At 38.4% G+C, this 21,037-nt stretch overlaps 1 protein-coding gene across 2 annotated transcripts in view; it reads left to right on the top strand.

The window, feature by feature from the left end:
* Positions 1-21,037, top strand: part of GABRA3 (gamma-aminobutyric acid type A receptor subunit alpha3) — a 241,699-nt gene that overhangs the window by 99,021 nt on the left and 121,641 nt on the right. For both annotated transcript variants that reach the window (XR_009734880.1, XM_061408863.1), the window contains exons 2-3: positions 182-347; positions 15,834-15,955. Coding sequence is in view for 1 of the 2 variants with exons in the window: in XM_061408863.1 (XP_061264847.1) it covers positions 208-347; positions 15,834-15,955 (262 nt within the window). In the remaining variant the exon portion in view is untranslated. The remainder of the gene's footprint in view (positions 1-181; positions 348-15,833; positions 15,956-21,037) is intronic.

Below are 21,037 nucleotides of genomic sequence, written 5' to 3'. Positions count from 1 at the left end.
ATGCCAGAAGTGAATTTTGGTGGCATTGGAGAAGGAGAACTGTCACAGTAAGCATTTAGTAACTGTATATTATGAAAATTAAATGGTTCTGAGTTGAATAAAATCTTCTTTTTTCATCTCTTCTTTCTCCTTCCCTTTGTCTTCTATTCCTTTCCTCTTCCGCTGAATATGGAACTCACAGGTCTCTCCAAGTTGGTGCCTAAGAAGATGATAATCACACAAATGAGTCAGTTCTACATGGCTGGCCTTGGGCTTCTCTTCCTGATTAATATTCTCCCTGGAACAACTGGCCAAGTGGAATCAAGACGACAAGAACCTGGGGACTTTGTGAAGCAGGATATTGGCGGGTAAGTACCTAAACTCCTAGAATAAAAGAAGACTGTGATAAATTATTGACTTTGGTCAAAGTATTTTTTTTTTAATTGAAGTATGGTTGACTTAAAATATTGTGTTAGTTTTAGGTATAGAGGAAAGTGATTCAGTTATATGAATATTCTTTTTTCAGATTATTTTCTGTTATAGATTGTTACAAGATATTGAATATTGTTCCCTGTGATATACCAATAAATTCTTGTCACTGTGTATCTGTTAATCCCATAGTCTTTTATACCTCCCCCATCCCTTTCCCCTTTGGTAACCTTGAGTTTGTTTTCTGTCTGTGTGAGTTTGTTTCTCTTGTGTATCAGTTCAGTTCAGTTCAGTTCAGTCGCGACTGCGTCCGACTCTTTGCAACCACATGAATAGCAGCACGCCAGGCCTCCCTGTCCATCACCAACTCCTGGAGTTCACCCAAACTCATGTCCATCGAGTTGGTGATGCCATCCAGCCATCTCATCCTCTGTCGTCCCCTTCTCCTCCTGCCCCCAATCCCTCCCAGCATCAGGGGCTTTTCCAATGAGTCAGCTCTTTGCATGAGGTGGCCAAAGTACTGGAGTTTCAGCTTTAGCATCAGTCCTTCCAATGAACACCCAGGACTGATCTCCTTTAGGATGGACTGGTTGGATCTCCTTGCAGTCCAAGGGACTCTCAAGAGTCTTCTCCAACACCACAGTTCAAAAGCATCAATTCTTCAGTGCTCAGCTTTCTTCACAGTCCAACTCTCACATCCATATAGAGAGTCATTTTATTTTTTGGATTCCACTTATAAGTGATACATAATATTTGTCTTTCTCTGACTTATTTTACTTAGTATGATATTCTCTAGATCCATTCACATTGCTTCAAGTACAATATTTTATTCTTTTTATAGCTTAGTAATATTCCATTGTACATACATACCACCTCTTTTTTAAATTTAATTCTTTATTGGAGTATAATTGCTTTACAGTGTTGTGTTGTTTTCTGCATACAACAACATGAATCAGCCATAAGTGTATGTATCTGTGTGTGTGTGCGTATATATATATCTCCTTACCCTTTTGAATCTCCCTCCCAGTGCCCCCACATCCCACCCCTCTAGGTTATCATAGAGCACCGAACTGAGCTTGCTGTGCTATACAGCAGGTTCCCACTAGCTAACTATTTTATACATGGTAGTGTATTATATATGTCAATCCCAATCTCCCAATTCATCCCACCCTCCCCTTCACCCCTTTTGTCCACAAGTCCATTCTCTATGTCTGTGTCTCTATTTCTGCTTTTCAAATAGGTTCATCTGTGTCATTTTTCCAGATTCCATATATATGCGTTAATGTGCAATATTTGTTTTTCACTTTCTGACTTACTTCAGTTTGCATAACAGGCTCTAGGTTCATTTGCCTCAGTTTAAGTGACATTCATTGCTTTTATGGCTGAGTAGTATTCAATTATCTTAGTGTACTCTAAGTCTTTCCATCTTCTATCAGCATTTTCAACGATAATCTCTGGGGCTGAGGGCTATAGAACTAGACTAATATGTCCTTAGAAACTTGGCCCACAAGGCCCTTTTTACTCTTTATTCCAGTGTGGAAGAAAAAAAAAAGACTAATTCTATCTTATTAACTTCTCATGTATCTGATTTCATTGGGCATGATAGATATTCTAAATAAGATGGAAGTTCTACATAAATGAAGCTTACCTCGTCAAATGTTAAAGGCTTTTTAATTTTAACTGAGAGTAAAGTTCTCTAAAAGATATATTACATGTTATCTAATAATACTAAAGAAGGATTTTGAGCAGAATAGTCCTTCTTCATGGTGACTTTCTGATCATCATAAAGAGCATTCATTATGTTTATTCTATATCTGCTTTTTTCTTTTTGTGTCTCCATCCTCAGTGTTAGCTGTCACCTCTCCTGTTTATATTGGTTTGCCTATATCCTGTTGGTGCTTTGAAAGTCAGATAATTGAGCCTTTTGAAAACTATATTAAAGAGAAGGCCAAGATATCCTGCTTGGAAAAGCAGAGACAAGTGCTTATATTTAATACAGAGATATTAAAAACTTTTGGGGGGACTTTATTTTCTTCCACGTCCAATACAATTCATGCTTTTTAGGAGATAAAACTACTAAAAGTCTGGCTCTGAATATTAGTGTTGGCATTATATTTGTATTTGCTGTAAATATAGAAACCAATACAACATTAAAATGTATATGCTGGTAGCTCTAATACTTAACAGCTGCTGCTTTTTGTTTGCTTGTTTTCATACCTTATTAATGATGTTTCTGTGTGTTGAATAAAATCCATTTGCTGCATTATTTTATCCACCTTTAGTGGATTATTCAATTAAATCACGTGGTTGGCTACCCAAGCAGCTTCAACAAACAACAGTGGTTTATTAACCAATACTTTATTTAAATCATGTTCTAAATGCAATAGCTCTCTGTAGGCTTAAGCAAGGAAACAGGTTGCACACCTGGAGAATTTGATTTAGTAACTTATATGCATAGTACATCATGAGAAACGCCGGGCTGGAGGAAGCACAAGCTGGAATCAAGATTGCCAGGAGAAATATCAATAACCTCAGATATGCAGATGACACCACCCTTATGGCAGAAAGTGAAGAAGAACTAAAAAGCCTCCTGATCAAAGTGAAAGAGGAGAGTGAAAAAGTTGGCTTAAAGCTCAACATTCAGAAAACTAAGATCATGGCATCCAGTCCCATCACCTCATGGCAAATAAATGGGGAAACAGTTGGACACAGTGGCTGACTTTATTTTTCTGGGCTCCAAAATCACTACAGATGGTGACTGCAGCCATGAAATTAAAAGACTCTTGCTCCTTGAAAGGAAAGTTATGACCAACCTAGACAGCATATTAAAAAGCAGAGACATTACTTTGCTAACAAAGGTCCATCTAGTCAAGGCTGTGGTTTTTCCATTGGTCATGTATGGATGTGAAAGTTGGATTATAAAGAAGGCTGAGCGCCGAAGAATTGATGCTTTTGAACTGTGGTGTTGGAGAAGACTCTTGAGAGTCCCTTGGACTGCAAGGAGATCCAACCAGTCCATCCTAAAGGAGATCAGTCCTGGGTATTCATTGGAGGGACTGATGTTGAAGCTGAAACTGCAATACTTTGGCCACCTGATGTGAAGAGCTGATTCATTGGAAAAGCCTCTGATACTGGGAAAGATTGAGGGCAGGAGGAGAAGGGGACGACAGAGGATGAGATGGTTGGATGGCATCACTGACTTGATGGACATGGGTTTGGGTGGACTCCGGGAGTTGGTGATGGACAGGGAGGCCTGGTGTGCTGCTGTTAATGGGGTCACAAAGAGTTGGACACGACTGAGTGACTGAACTGAATTGACTGAACTTGGGGGTAGTGCCTAAAAATCTGCATTTCTATCAAGTGCCTACCTGATTCTGATATAAGGAATGTTTGGACAATACTCTGGGTACACAGTCCTTGTTTTCCAAGAGCTTACAGTATATTTAGGAATATGGGCTTCAGAAATTTTAGAATAGCAGACATGGAAAAACCCGTTGAGAGCATCTTATCTGATCCCTTATTTTGTGCATGACAAAATTGGCTTCCAACAAAGGACATTTACTTTTCTAAGACTTTACAGAAAATTAATCATAGGGATAGTTTAAAACGCCAGTCTATGATTCCTAGTCCCATCATTTTTAAAGAAAAGCTGCAAGGAACAATTTCAGCTTCCTGTAATATATTTCTTATACTCCTGTTCCCTGGCTCAGTATTTTGACCATTAACAACTGAGAACTGTATTTGTGAAAAGTGTTAGGTTGGACCGTTATGAAAATATCCTTCAGTTCAGTTCAGTCACTCAGTCGTGTCCGACTCTTTGCGACCCCATGAATCGCAGCACGCCAGGCCTCCCTGTCCATCACCAACTCCCGGAGTTCACTCAGACTCACGTCCATCGAGTCAGTGATGCCATCCAGCCATCTCATCCTCTGTCGTCCCCTTCTCCTCCTGCCCTCAATCCCTCCCAGCATCAGAGTCTTTTCCAATGAGTCAAATCTTCACATGAGGTGGCCAAAGAACTGGAGTTTAAGCTTCAGCATCATTCCTTCCAAAGAAATCCCAGGACTGATCTCCTTTAGAATGGACTGGTTGGATCTCCTTGCAGTCCAAGGGACTCCCAAGGATCTTCTCCAACACCACAGTTCAAAAGCATCAATTCTTCGGCGCTCAGCTTTCTTCGCTACTCTGGGTCAAATTTGTTGAATATAAGCAATTTAATGATGGGTCAAGCTAAGTAGCAAGTAAATGCCAAATGGATCTTCTATCCCAGTCTGTATACACGATTGCAGGGAGAAATATCAATAACCTCAGATATGCAGATGACACCACTCTAATGACAGAAAGCAAAGAGGAATTAAAAAGCCTATTGATGAAGGTGAAAGAGGAGAGTGAAAAAGCAGACTTAAAACTCAACAGTCCAAAAATGAAGATTATGGCATCCGGTCCCATCACATCATGGCAAATAGATGGGGAAACAATGGAAGCAGTGCAGACTTTGTTTTTTGGGGCTCCAAAATCACTGTGGACAGTGACTGCTGCCATGAAATTAAAAGGCCCTTGCTCCTTGGAAGAAAAGCAATGACAAACCCAGACAGTATACTAAAAAGCAGAGACATTACTCTCCCAACAAAGGTCCAAATAGTCAAAGCTATGGTTTTTCCAGTAGTCATGTATGCATGTGAGAGCTGGACAATAAAAAAGGTTGAGCACCCAAGAATTGATGCCTTTGAACTGTAGTGCTGGAGAAGATTCTTGAGAGTCCCTTGGACAGCAAAGAGATCAAACCAGTTAATCCTTAAGGAAATCAACCCTGAATATTCATTCATTGGAAAGGCTGATGCTGAAGCTGCAATACTTTGGCCACCTGATGCGAAGAACTGACTCATTGGAAAAGACCCTGATGCTGGGAAAGATTGAAGGCAGGAGGAGAAGGGGGCAACAGAGGATAAGATGGTTGGATGGCATCACCGACTCAGTGGACATGAGTTTGAGCAAGCTCTAGGAGATAGTGAAGGATGGGGAAGCCTGGTGTGCTGCAGTCCATAGGATCACAAAGAGTCAGACATGACTGAACAACAACTATCCTTGTCTGACTGTAATTTGTTGAAACCTGAGATGTGTATCAGTCAGGATCCCAAAGAAAACAGATGGGGAATTTCAATGAAGACTATTTGAGGAGAATATGTTTGCAAAGGGACTAATTGTGAAGGTATGATCTGGGTATAGGTATACTCCAAGGAATAGAGCAAGAACCTAAGGCCAGCAGTAGATATGTCATATAAAACAAGTCTTTTTAAGAGTGCAGAAATCTTTAGTGGAGGAGCTTTCACAGAGAGAGAGAGAGCTAAGAGATTGCATACCCACACTTTCCCTTCTTCTTCCCTCTGATCTTCTGCCTACTTGAAGACAGAGGCTGTGGCAGCCCTGCTGAGATAGTTCATATAGGTTATCCTTATAAGAAAGTGAACAGGTTGAACACGAGTATATAATATATCTAGAAGAAGGAATGACAGACATTGGGCACAAGGCCTTACATTTACATGAACCCAAATCACTTTTTCTGCATCAAGATTCCATAGTAGTGGCAGTGGTGAGCAGATATTTTGAATTTAAGAGGAAATGGTTGAATTAATTATCTCCTTGTCATATTCATAGCCTGACTTGGTGCCACTGTTCCAAAGGTTCTTCTAAGTGTCTGCTTTCATCATGAAATATATTTTCTCAGTTCTCTTAATCTCAGAATAACTGTGGCTACACATGTATTGGGTTGGCCAAAAAGTTTGTTTGGGTTTTTCCATATCATCTTACAAAAAAACCCAAATGAACTTTTTGGCCAACCCAATAAATACTAAGTTACTAAGAGAAACATTAAGGATTTGGTTTTTATTTTACTTTAACTCAGTGAATAATGTGAACAGGTAGGGCACATGTTGAGTGGGTATATGTCAAGCTAATTTTGATTGAAGTGCAAGTATGTAAAATCCAGTCTCTTCTTTGTGTATATAATCTCTATTATGGCATCAATACATTAATACTCTTACCATTCAATCTCCAAATCTTAAAATTTAGGAACCAGATGTGGGACCTGAGAAGCCATAAGTCCTAAGCTCTTATCCTGACCAAGAATCCTTCTTGCATTATGCTTTATGATTGACCTACCAGTTTGAATCCCTCCAGTAGTAAACTGCATTACTACCATGGGCATATAGCTCTAGGGATGGGAAAGTGCTTCCTATATTGAACAGAAGTCCACCTTCCTCTAATGCCTACCTATTTTAGGCTTCTGTGACACTTCCTTCCTATTTCATACTTCCTTCCTCTCAGAGCTACTCCATGCTTTCTTGTCTACAGGATAACTCTCATCACTTTCAACTTGTCTCCTCACATGATACAGTTTTCCAGACAGTGCTTAGAACTTGGTATTCTCCTTTGCTCTCTAGATTTTTTTGAAACTTAGTTCAATACTTTATTTTTAGTTTTCATATTCTATCATGTTCCTTTAGAGCTTATACTTAAATAACTCTTACTATGTGCCAAGCACTATTCTAAGTGCTTTACATATGTTAATTCATATAATCCTTAAAACAGATCTGCTAACTAGGTGCTGCTATTATTACTGTTTCAGAGATAAAATATGGAGACACCGAGAGGTCAAGTAACTTGCCAAAGCTCACACAGTTTAAAAGCGGCAGAGCCAGAACCAAAACCCAGTCTGGCTTCAGAGTACATGCTATTAATTGCTACAATGTTTTGGTTTTCATGTGTTTGGTCACCTTTAAGTAAAAATTAGGCACATGTCCATATATTTTGTGTACATGAACATTTACTTATATATAGTAATCCCTCAACCTCTGAATATTTAATATCTCAGCTACATGACTGCCTGGCCAGTGCTACAATTGGGCAAGTATAATTTTCTTATAGGACCTAGAGAAATAAGAAGTATAATTTTCCATTTTGAGGTAGAAATACAGAATTTGTAACACAGGGCAGAGCTGGACATTTGAAGCCAGGGTCAAGAATACTTGGTAAGTGATGCTCTGACTTCCTATTGTATCAGGTCAGGAGGTAACAGTGTCTCAGTATTACTGATGGTAAAATGAATCTCTTGGTTAAGATGATGACTGTCAGGACTCTCCACTGCAAGGATACTAGCCACCAGGATTGACTGAGAGATTTGAGCTCATGACCACCTCATTGCTTTGGTCATGGCCATGGATGTGGGATAGAGAGTAAATAATAATAGTGTAGAAGAGAATATTCCTAGTACTGTAGTGTGCCTTCATTTGTATCATAATTCTTTTCTCCACATAGGCAGTGTTATAAATGGTTCTCAGGCTGGCCTATGAAAGTCTGCTTAATGAGAAATGTTGCTGAAATAGTGCTCGTGCATTGGCAATTACAATCATTCAGACAAATTACAAGAAATAAGGACTTGTGTAGCTTTGCCTGAAAGACTAATTGCCTTTTATGGCATTGTTTCAAAGGAAGAATGGACCTTTATTTCTTTGCAAATTTAGAATACAACCCATTTTATGTTGAGGTATGTCTGCTTACATTCACATATGAAATCATATCTCTAAGGTATAGTACCTTGGTATTTAATCATTCAGAACATACAATAGTCAGATCTTCTTGTGTGTTTCTGTGAAGCGGTGGCTTTTAGTGACTAAGAAGGTAGAAAGGACTTGGTTTTTATTTTACTTTAATTCAGCAAAGAGTGTGAATAGGCAGAGCACATAGTGAATGTGTGTGCCTTAAAATAATACTTCTTTAGTTCCAGAACAAATCTATAGTTGCCATTTAAGAAAAGCACAGCTGTCTGAGATGGACTGTGCGTATTCTAGCCAAAAATACGTTTATTCTTTTTTCTTAAGTGGCTTCTGTAAAAACATTAGAATGTGTGTTACTGAGTTCCGAGTATATAGCTGGCATCCCTAGTGCTGAATTTTTAGCTTGACCCTTTCACTTATTAGAATGACTGGACCTGGACAATAAAAACATGAGGGGTATGGGGAAATGGTAAATAATCTGATATGGCTATGGTTTCTGGTCAGAAAAAGTACTAGAATTTGCAGCTGTAAAAGTATATGGGGAATGGAATGCAGAGTCACAGAAAACCACATAATCTGAACAGGAATTTTTAAAACATACTTTTTAAAAAAAATTGAGATATAATTTACACATATTGATAGCATTGTACTTAAGGTGTAAAATGTTATAGTTTGATACATTTATATATATTGCAATATGATATAGTAGAGTTAGTTAATGTCTCTATCATGTCACATAGTTTCTTAGTAACTTTGAAGTTTACAATATAGTATTGTTGACTGTAGTCATTGTGTTGTATCTCACACCCCCAGAACTTTTCTACTACTTGTAAGTTTGTAGCCTTAAACAAAATCTCCCCAATTCCTTACCACCCCAATCTCTGGTAACTACCATTCTAGTGTCTATTTGCACAAGTTCAGTTTTTTTTGTTGTTTTTTTTTTTTTTTTTTAGTTCCACATAGAAATGATTTTACACAGTGCAAAAGGTGGCTTAAAACTCAACATTCAGAAAACTAAGATCATGGCGTCCGGTCCCATGACTTCATGGTAAATAGATGGGGAAACAGTGGAGACAGTGACAGACTTTATTTCTGGGGCTCCCAAATCACTGCAGATGGTGACTGCAGCAATGAGATTAAAAGATGCTTGCTCCTTGGAAGAAAAGTTATGACCAACCTAGACAGCACATTAAAAAGCAGAGACATTACTTTGCCAACAAAGGTCCGTGTAGTCAAAGCTATGATTTTTCCAGTAGTCATGTGTGGATGTGAGAGTTGGACTATAAAGAAAGCTGAGCACTGAAGAATTGATGCTTTGTGGTGTTGGAGAAGACTCTTGAGAGTCCCTTGGACAGCAAGGAGATCCAACCAGTCAATCCTAAAGGTAATCAGTCCTGAGTATTCATTGGAAGGACTGATGCTGAAGCTAAAACTCCAATACTTGGCCACCTGATGTGAAGAACTGACTCACTGGAAAAGTCCCTGATGCTGGGAAAGATTGAAGGCAGGAGGAAAAGGGGATGACAGTGTATGAGATGGTTGGATGGCATCACTGACTCAATGGACATGAGTTTGAGCAAGTTCTGGGAGATGGTGAAAGACCGGGAAGTGTGGCGTGCTGCAGTCCATGGGGTCGCAAAGAGTTGGACACGGCTGAGGGACTGAACTGAACTGACCTGGGACAGTTAATCCTCATTGTCCACTGAGTTGGACAATAATAGCTCTAGCAATTTACATTCTCACCAACAGTGCATGAGAGTTCCCATTTCTTCACATCCTTGCCAACATTTGTTATCTCTTGTCTTTTTGATAAAATGTCATTCTAAAAGGCGAGTTGATATTTCATTGTTGTTTTGATTTGCTTTTATCTGATGATTAGTGATGATGAACAACAACAATAAAACTTGTTAGCAATTTGTGTCCTCTTTGGAAAAATGCCTACTCAGTTTCTTTGACCATTTTTTAATTGGATTATTTTTCCTTTTGCTATTGAGTTGTATGAGTTCCTTATATATTATAGAATCCAATATATATATATATTTCTTTATATATTATTAATATATCTTGTTAATATTACTTTCTGCATAGTAACTTTGAATTTTCTTTATTTTTAAAATCTGTTCTCCCCCAGGAGATATACAGTATTAGAAAAAGATGCCAACCTTTTAATGAAGTAAATTTCTCCTGTCTTTGGGTTGTTTTATGAACTGCATCAGCGACTCCACATTCTGTGACTCTTTTGCTTCCCCTGGGCATAAGCACATTAAGGTGCTTCCTCAATGTGGTTGAACTGATACTATTTACTTATCCTGAACTTAATTGCTCAGTGAGTTTAACTTTAACCATAGCATAAAAATGCATGTCTTTCAAAGGTGTCTGGAGAAGGCAATAGCAACCCACTCCAGTACTCTTGCCTGGAAAATCCCATGGACGGAGGAGCCTGGTAGGCTGCAGTCCATGGGGTCATGAAGAGGCGGACATGACTGAGCGACTTCACTTTCACTTTTCACTTTTATGCATTGGAGAAGGAAATGGCAACCCACTCCAGTGTTCTTGCCTGGAGAATCCCAGAGACGGAGGAGCCTGGTAGCCTGCCGTCTATGGGGTCGCAGAGTCAGACACGACTGAAGTGACTTAGCAGCAGCAGCATTACATTTTCAGGAGTCTGGGGAAAAAGGAATGATCATCCTCAATGTATGTTGAGTTTTACCATTTACAAAGTAATTTTATGTTTATTATCTTTTTTACTTATTTCTTCCAACAGCATTATAAGTTGGGGACCTATCCCTATTTTACATGCAAGGAAATAGTTCACATGGTCAGTTAGTGGGAGTCAGAACTAAAACTGTTCATCTGACCCTAGTTCTTTGGATTTACCACTTTTCCATTTTTCAGTTCAGTTCAGTTCAGTCGCTCAGTTGTGTCTGACTCTTTGGGACTCGATAAATGACTAAACTTGTCTAACCTATAGATAGTGTCTTAGTAACATCATTTTCATTTTTAATGATGCATTATTAATATATTTTGTCCAGCCAGTAATGATGGATATAAGGCAAAGCAAGCATGGTTATTGCATCAGTCTCATCAACTTAATAAGCACATGGCTTTAAACAATCCCTTTCTTTTGGTGTCTCAGGCCATCCATCTGTAAAGTGAAGGGAAATACTTACATGATCTCTAAAGTCCTCCATAATCCTGACATACCATAATGCTTTGTTGTTCCTCCAAACTGTTTTGAATGGACCCAAACTATAGAATCTTCAGCTTGTTGCAGTTCAGATATTTAAAAAGAGAGAGTTCTAACTTGGGTTCTAAATTAAACCAGCTTCCAGCTGCCCATGCAATAATTAGAGTACACTGGGAGAAAATTTTATTAGTAATCAAGTCAAGTAATCAAAATCATAGAGCAATCTATTGAAAATTGTTTTGGAATGACATTAAGCATTGATTTTTGACTTAAAAAATTTTAAGTTATTAGTGACTAATGCTGCTAACATATCAAAACAGAGTCAGCAGGGGGTAGAAATGCATCATCAAGGAACTTATTATTTCAGTAAAAGAGGTAGCACAGTATATGGGCCTTATATTCAAGAATTCTGGACCGAAATTAAAAGTTATATTCAGGGGCTTTACAATTCCCATAAATAGACCCGCCTGGAGTAGGTAATCTCTGAAGCCCTTTATAGCTTGTCTATGACTCTCTGATGTTTCTGCTTTTCACCTGCTTCCAGTAATCCAAAAAATGGCTTTTCATTCAATTCATAGACCTGTTTCCCAGAAATCAAATTAGGCTAAACAGGGTCAAGATTCCCTGCAGTGAGAGTTAAGGGAAAATGCGAAAGAGGTTTTCACAAAATCAATTAAGCTCCCACAGCCTCTCTCCCCACAGCCCATGCAAGATGGATTCAGAATATTGAAGATTAAGCCAAATGTGAGCTGAGAACTGACAGGGCGTCTGTATTTATCTCCTCAACATATTGATGTCAGTTTGTTAGCTCTGCACTATAGTTTCCTTCTTTTTTCCGCTTCCAAATAAGGTGTGTGTATCTTTTCTGGTACTCTTTTCACTAAAACAGCCAATCATCTCTAGTCTCACTGGTTTCCAGTGCCTCTTGGCAAAAGCTTTCCTTATGGCTTTGGCGGATGAGGGTGCCTATATTTTGTCATTATTTACATTTGAATACTGTATTTGAGTCCATGGGGTCGCAAAGAGTTGGACACGACTGAGTGACTTCACTTCACTTCAGTGTATTTGAGTGCATAAACTACTATCTTAAAGAAGACAAAACAAATTTTGAATACTTTTAGATATTAAATATTAAATCTGGAAATTTTAATACATTATTTAATATTAATACAACATATCTGTGAAGTTATTTTAATTTTCAAAATTAGAAAGCTGTTAGAGAGGTGTTATGTGACTTATGGTCACTCAACTAATAAATTCAAATTCATGTCTCCAGTCTAGTTAAACCTAATTCCCCTTTTCATTCCATGTATATCTACTTTTATCATTTGATTCTCTCAGCAAACCTGTAAGCAAGGAAGAGATTACTTGCCTTATTTTACCTTTTGTTTCTGCTCTGTTTTTTTCTATAGGCACATAGTTGATGCTCGTTAAAGATACATTGAATGATTACGTAAATTGAGTTAGGTTTATGAATTAAGGAAATTTGTGTTCAAAATGGCTTTTGACAGTTTACCAGCTAGCGAGTGGCAGTGTAGAGTGAAAACTATTTAGTTTAGATGTTCCTACTATTCCGTGGGCTTCCCTAGTGGCTCAGATGGTAAAGAATATGCCTGCAATGCGGGAGAACCAGGTTTGACCCCTGGGTTGGGAAGATCCCCTGGAGTAGGAAATGGCAACCCACTCTAATATTCTTGCCTGGAGAATTCCATGGACAGAGGAGCCTGGGGGGCTACAGTCCATGGGATCGCAAAAGTCAGACACAACTGAGCAAGTAACACATGCATACATAATATTCTGTAGATTTTTCTCTTTAAGGAAGACATATTGACTGCCTCTCAAGATTCCTCCCAACTGTTATTCTATGTCTTTTATTGCTCTGATTAACTAGATGCTGCTGCTGCTGCTTCTGCTGCTAAGTCGCTTCAGTCGTGTCCGACTCTGTGCGACCCCATAGACGGCAGCCCACCAGGCTCCGCCGTCCCTGGGATTCTCCGGGCAAGAACACTGGAGTGGGTTGCCATTTCCTTCTCCAGTGCATGAAAGTGAAAAGTGAAAGGGAAGTCGCTCAGTCGTGTCCGACCCTTAGTGACCCCATGGACTGAGGCCTACCAGGCTCCTCCATCCATGGGATTTTCCAGGCAAGAGTACTGGAGTGGGGTGCCATTGCCTTCTCCAAACTAGATGCTAGGAATAGTTATTATATATCTATTAATGGCAACCTTCTGGATCCAAAGTAAGAATGGGTAAAACCAAGACCTACAGTGATACAGGCTTTAATGGACTACTCCAAATCACGAATACAGCTGGCACTTGGACGTAGGATTTCTGACTTCTAGTTTATTACCTGATTCTACACCATGCTTCTTGACCCTGGGCAACAGCCATTTCCTTCACTATATCTCTCTTTCCACTAAACTATCCAGGTCCTTTCTTTATTTCTAGACTTGCCAAACCACGCCAAGCTTCTCCTCATAAAAGCATGAAAGCATTTGTCACAGCTTTAGCCAGATTTTTTTTTAAATTTTTAAATTGATTTATTTTAATTGGAGGCTAATTTGTTGTTGTTGTTCAGTATCTCAGTCTTGTCTCACTGCTTGTGACCCCATGGACTGTAGCACTCCAGGTTTCCCTGTCCTTTACCATCTCCCAGAGCTTGCTGAAACTCATATCCATTGAGTTGATGATGCCATCAGCCTGATCAGTTGTACAGTGGTAAAGAGTCCGCCTGCCAGCGCAGGAAACATGGGTTCCATCCCTTGGTCGGGAAGATCCTCTGGAGAAGGGAATGGCAACCCACTCCAGTATTCTTGCCTGGAGAATTCCATGGACAGAGGAGCCTGGCGGGCTATAGGCCACAGGGTCACAAAGAGTCAGACATGACTGAACATAGCACACCAGCACAAAGAACCTACTGCTTGGAAAGGCTTGCAAAAGGCATCCACACTGGATAAGCAGGAGATAGCTGGGGGTCTCCAGAAAATCAGCAATTTTTGATTATAGTTCTGTCTGACCCTCAGTAGCAATATGACTGTGGGAAAATTTGGTATCTTCTCTGAGCTTATTTCCCCATGTATAAAATGAGAGAGTTTAGGGAATCTCTTAAGAGTTCTGGTGGCTTTAACATTTAATGGAATGCTTTTGCTTTGTTGTTCTATCTCCACCAGGTGAGGTATAGGTAGATTATATGCAATTCAAGGGTTTTTCTGGCTTTGTTGTTCTGTGAACATATTTTAGATTAGAAAGAGGGGTAATTTAAAATTTTCCTTTTTTGTTTTGGGGCCCTCTTGTTCCTGAAACAAAATTTGATAAATCAACTTTATGCCAGGTATTATTCCCACAGACATTTGTCTAAGATTTCTACTGGTTTTTCTCTACTGCTGGGTTCAGTTCAGTCGCTCAGTCATGTCCAGCTCTTTGCAACCCCATGAACCGCAGCACTCCAGGCCTCCCTGTCCATCACCAACTCCCAAAGTTTACTCAGACTCATGTTTATCAAGTTGGTGATGCCATCCAGCCATCTCATCCTCTGTTGTCCCCTTCTCCTCCTGCCCCCAATCCCTCCCAGCATCAGGGTCTTTTCTAATGAGTCAACTCTTCGTATGAGGTGGCCAAAGTATTGGAGTTTCAGCTTTAGCATCAGTCCTTCCAATGAACACCCAGGACTGATCTCCTTTAGAATGGACTGGTTGGATCTCCTTGCAGTCCAAGGGACTCTCAAGAGTCTTCTCTAAGACCACAGTTCAAAAACATCAATTCTTCGGCACTCAGCTTTCTTCACAGTCCAACTCTCACATCCATACATGACCACTGGAAAAACCATAGCCTTGACTAGATGGACCTTTGTTGGCAAAGTAATGTCTTTGCTTTTTCATATGCTATCTAGGTTGGTCAAAACTTTCCTTTCAAGGAATAAGCATCTTTTAATTTCATGGCTGCAATCACCATCTGTGGTGATTTTGGAGCCCCCAAAATAACATCTCTCACTGTTTCTACTTTTTCCCCATCTATTTCCCATGAAGTGATGGGACCAGATGCCATGATGTTAGTTTTCTGAATGTTGAGCTATAAGCCAACTTTTTCACTCTCCTCTTTCACTTTCATCAAGAGGCTTTTTAGTTCCTCTTCACTTTCTGCCATAAGGGTGGTGTCATCTGCCTTCTGTCATCTGTCATCTGCCTGGTCATATCTGAGGTTATTGATATTTCTCCCTGCAGTCTTGATTCCAGCTTGTGCTTCTTCCAGCCCAGTGTTTCTCATGATGTGCTCTGCATATAAGTTAAATAAGCAGGGTGACAATATACAGCCTTGACGTACTCCTTTTCCTATTTGGAACCAGTCTGTTGTTCCATGTCCATTTGTAACTGTTGCTTCCTGAACTGCATATAGGTTTCTCAAGAGGCAGGTCAGGTGGTCTGGGATTCCCATCTCTTTCAGAATTTTCCACAGTTTATTGTGATCCACACAGTCAAAGGCTTTGGCATAGTCAATAAAGCAGAAATAGATAGGGATGGACCATATTTTGCTAAAGCTCATGCCAAAGTACTTACTGGTTTGGGAGGTACAAAGCCATTTAACTGGCCCAATCAACTGATTGACATTTTCTTGAATTAAAGTGTTTAGACATGTAAATATTTGCTATTAAGAACTATTATTTTGTGTCTTGTTTTCTTTCACTCCCTCAGACTCTCTCCAAAGCATGCTCCAGATATTCCTGATGACAGCACCGACAACATCACTATCTTCACCAGAATCTTGGATCGTCTTCTGGATGGCTATGACAATCGGCTGCGACCTGGGCTTGGAGGTCAGTTATTGTTTTAAGATCTTCTTGGGTATTTTCTTCTAAGAAGAGTCTAAAGGTACCTTTAATAGTGTTTTGATTAATGAGGTTAGTATCAAGTTGAGTCTCTTCCCTCTGAGTACTGGAAATGTGTCCTAATCCTTCATTTCAATGGTTAGTCTCTCTGGTGTGGTTTTGGAAGGTTCTGAATTTCACTTAGGTAAATGCATATAGGGTGTTAAACCACATTTGGCCACACCCATTTCTGGTAATAAAATAGCAATCCCTGCCTGGATGGCAGATGTATCTCAGGAACAGCTGGGAAACATGTCTTTGTTCTAAAAACCCTGATCACACATCAGCCTGATATTCTGAAGAAGAGAAATCTGATGGCTAGATGGGATCTCATAAGGAAGTAAACATATTACAATACTTCATGGGCCATATTGAAAGGGCAAGTATTCAGATGTATATACATTTAAATTTTTCCTGAGTCATTTGAAAATTAGATGCAGATATTATAACCCTTTATCCATAAATACTCTAGTGTGTACTTTCTTAGAACATAGAAGTTATTTTATAAAATTATAATGAAATCATAAATTCAAAAAATATAACCTGACATAATACTATTTTCTGATCTGTAGTCCATATTCTTTTGCCAAATCATCTACATTTATTATATGACAGTATTATAAGAAATCTCTTTCCTTCTCTTTAGTTAATTAGGCAACTATCAGCATGAACAGATGGATTCTTTTTTATTCAATGAATTGTAATCCATTAATATTATTATTTGTTATTATCTATTTTGATTAGAATTATTGCTCCTAATTTCCCATATTTGCTTAGTGAGAGCCTCTTCAAGCTGACTTTTGATGTATTTTCATTTTTGAGCACTTTTTGGGTCTATCAGATCAGATCATATCAGTTGCTCAGTCGTGTCTGACTCTTTGCGACCCTATGAATCACAGCATGCCAGGCCTTGCTGTCCATCACCAACTCCGAGTTCACTGAGACTCACGTCCATCGAGTCAGTGATGGCATCCAGCCATCTCATCCTCTGTCGTCCCCTTCTCCTCCTGCCCCCAATCCCTCCCAGCATCAGAGTCTTTTCCAATGTGTCAACTCTTCACATGAGGTGGCCAAAGTACTGGAGTTTCAGCTTTAGCATCATTCCTTCCAAAGAAATCCTAGGGCTGATCTCCTTCGGAATGGACTGGTTGGATCTCCTTGCAGTCCAAGGGACTCCCAAGAGTCTTCTCCAACACCACAGTTCAAAAGCATCAATTCTTCGGTGCTCAGCCTTCTTCACAGTCCAACTCTCACATCCATACATGACCACAGGAAAAACCACGGTCTTGACTAGACGAACCTTTGTTGGCAAAGTAATGTCTCTGCTTTTGAATATGCTATCTAGGTTGGTCATAAGTTTCCTTCCAAGGAGTAAGCGTCTTTTAATTTCATGGCTGCAGTCACCATCTGTAGTGATTTTGGAGCCCAGAAAAATAAAGTCTGCCACTGTTTCCACTGTTTCCCCATCTATTTCCCCATGAAGTGATGGGACCGGATGCCATGATCTTCGTTTTCTGAATGTTGAGCTTTAAGCCAACTTTTTCACTCTCCACTTTCACTTTCATCAAGAGGCTTTTAGTTCCTCTTCACTTTCTGCCATAAGGGTGGTGTCATCTGTATATCTGAGGTTATTGATATTTCTCCCGGCAATCTTGATTCCAGCTTGTGTTTCTTCCAGTCCAGCTTTCTCATGATGTACTCTGCATATAAGTTAAATAAGCAGGGTGACAATATACAGCCTTGACGAACTCCTTTTCCTATTTGGAACCAGTCCATTTTTCCATGTCCATTTCTAACTGTTGCTTCCTGACCTGCATATAGGTTTCTCAAGAGGCAGGTCAGGTGGTCTGGTATTCCCATCTCTTTCAGAATTTTCCACAGTTTATTGTGATCCACACGGTCAAAGGTTCTACAGCATAACCATATTCCATACTTAACTTGTACTCTCCCTTTTCAGCCTTACAGTCAATCATTTTTTCCAAGAAGAAATGGGATCTTTCTGTGTGGGAAATTATATTTAAAATCTAACTTCTATGTGCCAAGAATTTTCATTGCTATTGTGTTTCTTTGTTTCTAAGATCTTTCAGCGGACAGAATTGAGAAAATAGAAAATAATATATATGTATATATACATACACACACATATATATACACACACCCATATATATGCATATTTATACATATAAAGGTAGGAGCTTCCCTTTTAGCTCAGTCAGTAAAGAATCTGCCTGCAATGCAGGAGACCCATGTTCGATTCCTGGGTTGGGAAGATCCCCTGAAGGGCGAAATGGCAACCCATTCCAATATTGTTGCCTGGAGAATCCCATGGACAGAGGAGCCTGGCAGTCTACAGTCCATGGTGTCATGAGTCAGACACGACTTAGTGACTAAACCACCACATATAGACACAATGTAGACATATATATGTATGTGCATGTGTAATGGGTTTATACTGATACCACTAATTCCAGTCTAAGTATTACTCATTGACTTACTAATTTGCTTAATTATACAATATACATAAAATAGTGTTGAAATCACTATACCTATACCACTGTAATAAATACACTTATTAAGTAAAATTAAAGATAAATTTTCATGGTCTTTTTTTGGGTGTTGTTTGTTTTAGATGAAGGCTATATGGCTCTTGCTTTGGTATAAATAATAGATCGGAGCAGGGCAGTATTGGAGGAAGAAAAGGCTAGTCACAAATTGATTTGTTATCCAGGAGGAAGGTTGTGATTGTGGGGATGTAAGAATTTGGTGACTGATAAAATTATGGGATTAGGGAAAAAAGGAGGAGAAAATGATAGCAGACAAAATTCCCCTGTGAAGCTGTCAGGTTTTAGAATTTTTTCTGGACATTTTTGATTACTAATTCAACTTCAGTACTAGTGATCAGTCTATTCAGATTGTCAATTTCTTCCTGATTCAGTCTTGTAAGATTGTATGTTCCTAGAAATTTATGCTTTTCCTATGAGATGTCTAATTACTTGGTATATGACTGTTTCATAGTATTCTGTTATGATTTTTGTGTCTTTGAGATGTAATGTGCAATTTCTACCCTTTCGTTTCTAGCTTTGTTCAATTGAGTCCTTTCTCTATTTTTCTTAATGAGCCTAATTAAAGGCATATCAATTTTATCTTTTTAAAATAACAGCTCTTGGTTTCATTGATCTTTTCTTTTTGGTCTCTCTTTAGTTTATTTCCATTCTGATCTTTATTATTTCTTTCCTTTGCTGACTTTGGGCTTTATTCTTCCTTTTATAAGTACTTTCTATGGTAGGTTCCATTGTTTATTTGATTTTTTTCTTCTTTCTTGAGGTAGGCCTGTATTGCCGTAAGTTTCCCTCTTAGAACTGCTTTTGGTATGTTCCATGGATTTTGGAGTGATTTGTTTTTATTTTTACTTTTATCAAAGTATTTTTTCATTTCCTCTTTGATTTCTCTATTGACTGATCAGTTTTTTAGTAGCATGTTGTTTAGTGTCTACATGTTTGTGTTTTCCACAGTTGTTGTTTTTTTTTTTTTTCTGTATTTGATTTCTAGTTTCATACCATTGTGGCCAGAAAAAAAATACTTGATATAGTTTCTATCCTCTTACATTTGTTGAGACTTATTTTGTGGCACATTATCTATCCTGGTAATGTTCCCATTAATTGAAATAATATTCTGCTATTTTTAGATGGAAAGTCCTATATATATCTAAGTCCAGCTGGATTAATATGTCATTTAAGGCAACTGTTTCCTTATTGATTTTCTGTCTGTATGATCAGTCCATTGATGTAAATGGGGTGTTACTGTTATTGTATTATTGTCAATTTCTCCCTTTATATCTCTTAATATTTGGTTTATATATTTCAGTTCAGTTCAATTCAGTTCAGTCGCTCAGTTGTGTCTGACTCTTTGTGACCCCATGAATTGCAGCACACCAGGCCTCCCTGTCCATCACCAACTCTGCTCCTATATTAGGTGAATATATGTTAGCAAGTATTACATTCTCTTTTTTAGTGACATCTTTATCATTATATTTTGCCCTTATTTGTGTTTTGTTATAGACATTATTTTAAATCTACTTTGTCTAATATTTGTATTATTACCCTAGATTTCTTTTTGTCTCCATTTGTATGCAATATAATTTTGTGTCCCCTTACTTTAAGTCTCTATTTGTCTTTACCACTACAGTGTGTCTCTTATAGGGCAGCAAATAGATAGGTCTTGCCTTTATGTCCAGTTGGCCACTCTGTGTCTTTGACTGGAGCGTTTAGTCCATTGACATTTAAAGTGTATATGTGTATATATATATGTACTTATTGCTATTTTGTTACTTATGTTCTGGTTGTTTCTGTAGTCCTTCTCTGTTCTTCTTATTTTAGTCTATTTTCTTACGGTTTGTTGATTTTCTTTAGTGGTTTGTTTATGTTCCTTTCTTTCTAGTTTTTGAGAATCTATAGGTTTTTCATTTGTGGTTACGGTGGAGTTTATATATGTTGACTTATATCTACATATTTTAAACTGATAATCATTTAAGTTCAAACACATTCTGAAAATCTATATTTTTTACTTCCTCCCATATTATATGCTTTTGATGTTATATTTTACATCTTCATATTTTTCACTTAACTGTTTTTTTTTGTAATTATACTCAATTTTACAACTTTTGGCTTTTAATCTTCATACTAGCTTATTTAAATGGTTGATCAATAACCTTTACTATGTATTTGCCTTTAGTGTTGTGATTTTCTGTCCTGTAAATTCTTACTTCTTGTAGCTTTACCTTTCCCACTTAAAGAATACCTTTTAACATTTCTTTTAATGTCAGTTTTTCTTTTAGAAGTTTAAATATATCATACCACTGCCTTCTGGTCTATAAAATTTCGGCAGAAAAATCAGCTGATAGCCTTATGGAGATCCAGTTGTATGTGACTCTTTGTTTTCCTCTTGCTGCCTTTAAAATTCTCTTTTTATATTCAACTTTTGCCATTTTGATTATGATATGTCTTTTGTGTGTGTTGGGGCCTTCTTGTTTGG

This window comes from Bos javanicus, chromosome X, assembly GCF_032452875.1.
Source record: "Bos javanicus breed banteng chromosome X, ARS-OSU_banteng_1.0, whole genome shotgun sequence".
Lineage (NCBI taxonomy): Eukaryota > Metazoa > Chordata > Mammalia > Artiodactyla > Bovidae > Bos > Bos javanicus.
Note: the sequence above shows the minus strand (reverse complement) of the source record. Positions and strands in the feature narration are given on the sequence as shown.